This window comes from Xiphophorus couchianus, chromosome 19 (assembly GCF_001444195.1).
Source record: "Xiphophorus couchianus chromosome 19, X_couchianus-1.0, whole genome shotgun sequence".
Classification (NCBI taxonomy): domain Eukaryota; kingdom Metazoa; phylum Chordata; class Actinopteri; order Cyprinodontiformes; family Poeciliidae; genus Xiphophorus; species Xiphophorus couchianus.
This window is the reverse complement of record NC_040246.1, coordinates 4,564,134-4,573,238: the sequence shown is the minus strand read 5'-3', so window position 1 is coordinate 4,573,238 and position 9,105 is coordinate 4,564,134. Positions and strand designations below refer to the sequence as shown.

Genomic DNA, 9,105 nt, shown 5'->3' with positions numbered 1-9,105 from the left:
GATATTTATTTTTGACATGAGGATTTCTAACGTCAGATACCAGTGTAAGAAAAACACCAAGCATTCCATAACCATTTCTCTTGAACAGACGAGTGTAAAAGTGGAGATGGAAAAAGAAAACCAAATATTGCATTCCAGAAAACAGCTGAAACTTCATACAAACTGTGAAGCAGTTGGAATTATTATGGAGTTTTGCTGCAGCAGGACCTGGCCATCTAACTATTGCAGCATTTACTGTGGAGAGTAAAGGAATGTGTTCGCCCAACAAATCTTTAGTGCATGATCCACAGCTGGCAAAGACAATTGCTTCCCTAAAGTCCCTGCTGACCTCTTTCCTTCTGGGCATTGTTAACACACATCTGTATGCTCCAGCATAGCAGACTGCCAACACTCCCTATGCTTTTACAGATTTTATTACTGATTAATTGTTCATTGTGCTGTAGTTAGAAGCAGGGATGCTGCTTTTTCAGCCAACAGCGTCTCCATTTTGTTTAATGGATATTAAGCTATATTTTTAACACAAGAAGTTTGATTTAAATATTTTCAGAACAACATAAAGCCCAGATTATTTGTATTATGTGCTGATAGAATCCTGTAATTAAATGAGGGTGTACTCACACCCACACACACACACAGCAGTAGAAACAAGTTCAACATAAGCTACTTGTTGTGTGACCTGACCTCTTGCGAACCTCTTGCATCGTGTCACTAACAAGCTTAAAATCCAACCCGACACATCATGTGTCTCTTAGCAGGAACGGGCCAAAGTCCTATTTATAATAAGCCTTTTAACGGCATGGAGTCGGGCGCCTGCGCAGTAGAAGCCGGATTGTTGCAGGCTCAGACAGGGCGGCCCGTTACCAAGCACTGCACCGCGCTTTGCCATAAGGACTACTGCTGCCAGCCAGATAGCAACACGGAACACAGTGAGTATCGGCACTTTTACATCTCGGAGACCCGCTCTCCTTCCCTTCAGCTCCCTATGTTGCGTTGGGCAGACGTGTTTTGCCTTTTCCTCCCACACACCGAGGATGTTTCCCCCGCGCTGAGGTATTCGGGGAGGCCTGTAGAGGGGGCCGCTAGGAGAGCAGCTCCGGCGTTGCGGCTCTTCCAACCCAAAGGGCTTCCAGCGTCAGCTAACGGGACCATTTATTGTTCCCAGCTCCGACTCCACATGACAGACCCCACAGCCCCAGTTTGTATTCGTAGACTTCAGCGGTTCTCAGTCAGGGCTTCGCTGCAACTTCCCCCTCCCCACCCCCCCCCCCAAAGCCCCGCACATTTCTCCCCCCCATAGAGAATAGACTGACTTTGCTTTGGTGCGCCGCTTATTCTTATTCAAAGCAGCCACTCCTGAACCAACGACTGTGTAAGTCTGAGCCTCCGTGACTGGGTCTCGTAAATGTTTATTTATTTATTATTCTATTTTGTTTTTATTTCGCAAATAGGTGTTAACCGCGTCAAGCGACCGCGAGCCAGTCGAGCCTCAGATGGGAAAACGCTGGCACGCGCTCTGCTGAGGGGGCATTCACGGTCCTCGCTCCAGCTTCAAACATGACTCAGTTGTTTAAATAAAACCGATAGGACCTGGTGATGTGGAAAGGTGACTCTCGGTGCAGGGAGGCATCACTGGTTCAGTCAGTCTGGAGCTGCCAGATGTGTAAAGCTGCCATCCGGCTTCAATCTAAAGAGGATTACAACACATCTGTAGATTAAAGCTGGTTTACAATCAGAAACCAAATGTGTGTCCCACGGGCCATTATGTGACTGCTCACGTTGGGTGCTTCCAGATTGAATCTTTTTTTTTTTTTTTTTGGTTTTGCCACAAATTCAGATCTGAAAAGTGTGGTGTGCTGCTTGCATTCAGCCACTAGAGGAATATTTCACTTCATTTATCAAAGAGTGGCGACTGAAAGAGTGTTGCCGTTTTCCTCAGGAAGGGGATGGCAGTGAATGTGTACGCCACGTCCGTCTCCATTGACAACCTCAGCCGTCATGACATGCTCGCGTGGGTCAACGACTCCCTGCATCTCACCTACACCAAGATCGAGCAGCTCTGTTCAGGTAAGCAAGAGCAGAAAAATAAATAAATAAAAGAAGAAGAAGAAGAAGATTCTCCAGCGTCTTCATTGATCTAACAAATCTGTCTGTGTTCTTCAGGAGCCGCTTATTGCCAGTTCATGGACTTGTTATTTCCGGGTTGCATTCTTCTAAAGAAGGTCAAATTTCAAGCCAAACTGGAGCATGAATTTATACACAACTTCAAAGTCCTTCAAGCAGCTTTCAAAAGGATGAGCGTCGACAAAGTAAGCAGCCTTCATCGCCTAGTTTTACGTTGCAAATCTAATACCACAATGCGACAGCGTACGAGGGCCATACTAAGAAAGAAAATTACAAGAATAGTCATAAAATGATGAGTGTCAAGTAATAATATTGTGAGAATAAATCTGTATGAGAATAAAGTCATAATATTACCGGAATAAAGTAATGATATTATGAGGAAAAAGTCGAACTAATACTCAGGGTTTCCCCCAGAAAACTTGCTAAGCCCAGCGCTCAGGGCGCTACGGCATCCAGCCGCCATGTTTTTTAGTTTAAAAATGTTTAAGGTTGACAGGAAATTTTAAAATATCATTTGATTGTTATGCATTTTTGGAAGACTGGAAGATTAAGACCTAAACACCAACTATAAAGTAAAAGAAAGAAGAAAAAAAAAGCCAATCATTAAAATAAAACTAATAAAGCAACAATGCTAAGCCTGGTGGGAGCACAAGTAAAGTCTGGTGGCCCGCCAGGCTTATAACACACTGAATACAAGAATAAAGTCACAATATTATCAGAATAAAGTCATAATTTTAAGTCGTAATACTGTGTTAATTAAAGTGTTAATACTGTGACTTTATTCTGATATTGTTCTGATTTTATTCTCATGTTATTTCAACTTTATTCACATAATATCATGACTTTATTCTCGTACTCATTTTTTTTTTTTTTTTACATTTTCTCAGCATGGCCCTCATACTCCGCTGTGGGCCGGACGTCACAGATCGGAGTCTCACACCTCGAGACTCACAGAGATCCTTTTGTTTCCCCTCTCCAGATAATTCCAGTAGAAAAGCTTGTCAAAGGAAAATTCCAGGACAACTTTGAATTCGTCCAGTGGTTCAAGAAGTTCTTCGACGCCAACTACGACGGGAAGGAGTACGACCCCATGCTAGCCAGGCAGGGGCAGGACGTGGCCCCCGCCCCCAATCCAGGTGATCACTTTATCCACAAACCAAAGAGAAACCCAGGTAAACTAAACCCCTCTTGGCTTTGCTGCACGGCCTTGCTGAGCTTTTGGATGGCTCAAAAGCGCTCGCTGTAAAGCAAGTGTTGTGAGCAGCACGATTCACACGGCGACGGGCTAACCTCACAGCTCGGCATCCGCTGACCTATGACACTGCGGGGGCCGCGGCCGACACCGCAGTGCATAGAGGGATGCAGTCACACTAAGGGAGACGGTCCACATCCTTCCCCCTTTTCTCTTTTCTTTTTTTCTTCTTCTTTGGGTTCAGAAATGCTGAAACATGAACAAAAATGTTGAATATTTCCACCAGGATTCTTCATCACACAGCTGATGCAACTGAAGAATCGTCTGAATAAATTCAAATATGATTAGAATATCATTTAAAAGTTATTCCAGTGAAGGGAAACCTCTATAGATTCACTGCAGATATGACGGCGATGTACTTCAAATGATTGTTTTAGTCAGTTTTGATGATTACGGCTGATAGCTAATAAAAAGCTAAAATTCAGTTTCTCTGAAAAAATGTTTTTTACACAGGATATTGATTTTTAATCTAGAAATGTTGGCCCACTTAAAGTATGTCCCTGTACTGGATACTAAATTAGCAGCACTCTGCTTTGCTGCGTCTCATCATAACTTCTCATCAACAGTTGCCCAATAGTTCAGGTTAGTTTCTGACGTCATCTGAACTGATGGCATGAACTTTAAAGCCTGTAATGGTATTTTTGGCACTGTGGTCAGGTCTCAGATACTTTGGAAAATAAAATAAACCATAAAGGTGGTTGGCAAATGGAAGGATTAAGTCCTTTTTTAAGAAAATATTAAGATATAAAATGTACTTTAGTCTAAAAGGAGGACTAGGAACCACTTCACTTAACAACAGCCTACTCTGTTTTCTCCTTTCAAAACTCTTAAATGAGATGAGAATTACATCCCAATCTTCTCAAGACTAGGGTCATTGCTGCTCCAACCACAGTTTTTCCTTCCACTCAACTTTCCAATAACATGCATATAGCATTCTGTGAACAGCCAGCTTCTTTAGCAGCGACCTTTTGAGGCTTAACCTCATTGTGGAACGTGTTAGTGATTTTCTGGTGGGCAGCCATGGCTGCATTGGCCAGACCATGCCTACAATGTAGCATTTATTCATTAGGAAATGTTCTGATTTTTTGAGAAACTCAATTTTAGGTTTTTAATTAGCTGAAAATCCTTGAAAATGTAAGGAACCGAAGGCTTCTGTGTAACCAATTCAATTACCCCAAAACATAAACTTTTAAATGATATATTCTAATGAATTGAGATGTTGCCTATACTGTTCCTAAAGCTGGTTTGATCGACCAAATTTAAGAAAAACTGCTTTCGGATTACTAACACGAGCTAGGAGCAGAATTGTTCTGTGGCTTGAACGCCATGGGGAACCATCTCCATGGAGCTGCAGTGTGTCAGAAACCAGCTTTGTAACTCTGCCACCATGTAGCTGTGTGGGTGGAAATGGGCAGAATCATGACTGCACTTACTTTCAGAGCCGTAGCTACGCGTGTCGGCATGTTCTGTCTTTGAGACTTCAGCGCTTTTCGCTGTCTTACAGTCGAATTGAATGCGCATAATTTGGATCTTCAGCGTCGTAATGAAAATGGTGAAAATTGTTTTCCATAATGGGACAAATCAAAGGCACATCATGCCGCTCTGGAACGTGCTCGGCCTGTCGCCACCACCGCTATAGAGCTCACGTGTCGCGATCTGACTGGTTTTAAAAGAAATGCTGAATATCCCCCCCAACCCCCTGCTCCCCACTGTCTCTGGTAACTCCAGGACCACAGCGAACGTCTCCAACGGTTCCTAAAAACATGCCAACACCACAGCGAGTCCAGCACAACATGCCTGCCATAAGGAAGAATCCGTCTTTGTCCAGAAACGGGGGCAGCGACGCCGAGATCATGGAGCTAAATCAACAGGTACAGTCACACAAAGCTAACTTATGTTCTACTGGTTTTTTTCTCGCCGCCCTTTTTGCCTCAGGAGGAAAAGTTAATTTGTGTCAAGCTTTGGTTGTATTTGTAAAAGAAAGCAAAAAACAACAACTGTTCTCTGCTGATGACACCCAGTACTTTTTTTTTTCTGCTGGAAAGAAAGGATTAAGAAATGATGCTAATTTAAGATTTTGTTCCAGTGTCCAGCATTTGGGACGTCTTAGATTGTATCTAAATGTTATTCAGTTCATCCAAATGGTGAAGAGGTCATACAGCACTGAGATGATCTTGTGTTTTCCAAATTTTAAAAAAAAGACTTTGCTGTCTTTAAAGGGATGGTTCAACATTTTTCAAAATAAGGTTCAATTAAAAGGTGATCGTCAATTAGTATTTTACCTGCAGTTTATGTCTCTACTGGCGTTTTCATTTTGCACTAATCCAGATTAGGTGGTAAAGCAAGTGAATAATCCAAGAGGGGCCAAAACCAAAGCAGATAACAGACAACTATGGAACTACTCTAGTCTCAGAAACATGGCAGCAGTTTATGAAAACACTATTTCATTCAACATAAGTCACGTTGCACTGGATGAGTATTCACAGAGATGGCAATGATTATCTACATGAGACATGGATGAACTAAAGGGTGCGTCGCCTTTGAGCTTCCTACGTGAAACATTTACGGAAAAACGAATATTTCAAATCTCTTTCAGCTTGTGTTACCATCTTTTAAAGTATTGTACATTGCAAAACATTATGCTTGTAGTTAACTATATTTTAACAATATTTACACTGCCTTACTTTTTAAAATGCAGTTACTCGATCCAGAAACAATTCATGTTGGCTTCTCTGTATGAATTTCACACAGGAAGATCTTTGGTGACGCATCGCCTCCAACCTGCACTTTCATTGATCAGAGCAAATAGCCTATATATGCAGGCTTAACCTTCTAACAGGAGCGACATTAAAAAATCTGCTCCATCTCTTTAAGATCATTGCAATTAGAAACAAACTTTATTTACTGTATGTAAATCAAAGTGTTTATTGATTATCTAAACCACAAGTGTCAAACTCAAGGCCCGGGGGCCAAATCCGGCCCGCTATAGCTTTTTATGTGGCCCTCTAGACTCTAGACTAAACTCTAAGTGTGCTTAAATGTTATGTTATCAATCAACTCAATACAGTTTTTATCTGCTTACTGCCAAATTATATCAGTCAGTCCCTGAAGTTTCTTGAGAATTATCGTGCAAATTCACACAAAATCACCCTGAACTTTTTTGTGCCGATACATAATTTGGAGTTTATTGCAGATTTTTCTCAAAAATTGTCAGAAACTTTCTTACTTGTGCTAAACAGCTGCCTCAGCCTTCGTTAATAACAGATCACAGTCCATGATCCTTACAGCGAGTAATAAAAAGTCACATTTACTGCCATAATGACGCGCAAATATTGCAAATATCTCCAAATTAGTACCACAAACACCTTGATTTTTATTGCAAAAAAATCACAAAAAGAATCATGAAATCCTGGAGGGACTGAAAAGATGTGCAATAATATTATTTAATTAAAAAAATTCATTGATATTTTAACAGTTTGTGATCAGGTTTTTACCAGTACGATCTGGCGCAGCCGGCCCTTTAAGAGCATTCATGATCTTGATTCGGCCCAAAAGGAAAATGAGTTTGACGCCCCTGGTCCAAACCGTCAGCATGTTGTTTTGTCTCCCTCAGTTGATGGAGCTGAAGCTGACGGTGGACGGTCTAGAGAAAGAGAGAGACTTCTACTTCAGCAAACTACGGGACGTTGAGCTCATCTGCCAAGAACATGAGAGTGAAAACAACCCTGTGCTCAGCAGGATAATTGACATTCTCTACGCCACAGAGGTACCTCTACCATTAGCACCGATGATGCGTTTTGGTTTGACTGTTCTGTAGCAAAAGCAAACGTTTCCCAAATGTCTTCTGTCGTCAGCGACTGTACTGTGACTCATCTGACTTCATGCCGTATTTTGCAGCTACTGGAGACGAGACGATTTTGGTTATTTTTAATTCAGTCAAAAGAAAACGTAAATCTGAAAGACGACAATGTTTTCTGTGTCGCAGGAAGGCTTTGCCCCTCCAGATGAGGACGACCTCGATGAACAAGGTCACCTGGACCAGGATGAATACTGAACTCCCTCCTCCATCGCCCCTTCTTTTCTTTTTGCCCCTCGGTTTTTCTACTCTCTGCAAGCTTTCTAGCATCACTCCTCCTTATTCCTGCTCTCTGTCTGTCTCTCCTTCTTTCTTGATCATGTGTATATCTGTTGCTAACCTGCCCCTCCACCCTCCCTTCTTGTCTTACCGCACCTGCTCCATCTTCTCATTTCCTGCTCCTCCTTTCCTCCACGTACACAGTAACAGCAACGGTAACCTACGACAATAACCCAGTGATTTTAGCATGAGCAATACACAAAAAAAAAAGAACTGGAACGAGAGGAGTTACAACAAAAGCTAAGTCTTTCTGTAAAGATTAACTTTTATTTCTAAAGGAATATCTTCTCTTTTTTTTGTTATTAAGTTATCTATTTGCTTTTATGTTGATACTACTGTTAGAGCACAGAGCAACACTGCTCCATTGTGCCATCATGACACTCTCTGAGCCACTAAACCTGTAATAGAAGTGACTTCTGAGTAACTTTCTTTCTTTCTTTCTTATTTATTTAACTTATATTTTGTTTCAGACGAATTTCTGTAGCAGAAATATTGCAAACCTGCTGTATGTGAAAAGAGCCGAGGGCCAGACGTGCTCCGGTTTGTGCTCGGGTCCGCGTCAAGCTTCTGAGTTGTCGTTTTGTTTTATTTATAAAGTTTTTTGCTGCTGGTTTTAAGCATGTGAAAATGCTGAAGGAAGTTGTTCGGTGCGACGACTTCAGAAAAGTGATCATTGCTCTGCAAATACTCCTTATTTATGAGCAACATATCTGAGCATGAGAATGTTACACAGTGACTGTGAATGAGTGATATTTTGTAAATGTGCTTTGTGTGAAGATTTTGTAAGTTGTCTCAAGAAGATTCTGGTTTATCCCGACAGTATCCTATGGGCTAACAATGCACTAGCCTTTAAGCTTAACCTGCAGACTAAAAATATGGTTATGTAGCAGTTTACAACAATTAAATACACACATTTTTACAGGACTGATTTTTTTTTTCTTCTACTGCTGAAATTGTTGTCTTTGTGTCTAATTTGCGGAAAAGTTGTCCAAAGTTTTAGTTCCCGTCTGGAGGAAAGTTGTGATCTGTGGTTAGTTGGCTGGTTGTCAACGACGACGCCTCCTTTTCCTTCCTTAAGCTGTTTTTAAATTTGCAAACTGGTTGGAACATGCATTCATCGACCATGTCCACAGAACAATCATCTTTTGAGTTTTCAATAAATACACAGTTGTTGAACAATGTATTTGTTGTCTCTTGTCTCTAAATTTAACCTGCACGCTTCTAGCACAGATTAGAAAACGTTGCCACGTTTCCATTGTTTCCAGAGGAAGATTGTACATTTTAACACAAGCTAACATTTTTTAATGATTGTGCTGTATTTAGCCATAGAGCTACAGTCGTGTGAAAAAAAGCCAGGACATTATGACAGCGATTAACACTAAACAAAATACATTTTAAAACCTGTTGAAAAATATAATTATGCTGTCATTTCCATTTAGAGCCAGCAGATGGCAGCAAATTACAACCAACAAACTACTAACATCCTCTCCATAGAGCTTGTGCGATACGTTTTCTGTCTTGATATCAAAAGAAATCACTCTTGAATATTTTTTTTTACTGTTAAAGACAAGACCGTCCAAGCCACTAAACACAATAC

General features: G+C 41.2%; 1 protein-coding gene across 2 annotated transcripts; it reads left to right on the top strand.

Moving 5' to 3' along the window:
- The first annotated feature begins 801 nt into the window (after positions 1 to 801).
- On the top strand, positions 802 to 8,691 carry mapre3a (microtubule-associated protein, RP/EB family, member 3a). Of its 2 annotated transcripts, none has more exons than XM_028000676.1 (7): positions 802 to 926; positions 1,937 to 2,064; positions 2,161 to 2,306; positions 3,101 to 3,257; positions 5,102 to 5,244; positions 6,987 to 7,139; positions 7,359 to 8,691. In XM_028000676.1, the coding sequence occupies exons 2-7, from the start codon at positions 1,944 to 1,946 to the stop codon at positions 7,425 to 7,427; spliced, it is 789 nt and encodes a 262-aa protein (XP_027856477.1). In that variant the 5' UTR covers positions 802 to 926; positions 1,937 to 1,943; the 3' UTR covers positions 7,428 to 8,691. The 2 variants fall into 2 exon arrangements, with proteins under 2 accessions (XP_027856477.1, XP_027856476.1); XM_028000675.1 differs by having other exon boundaries at positions 3,101 to 3,293.
- The last annotated feature ends 414 nt before the right edge of the window (positions 8,692 to 9,105 follow it).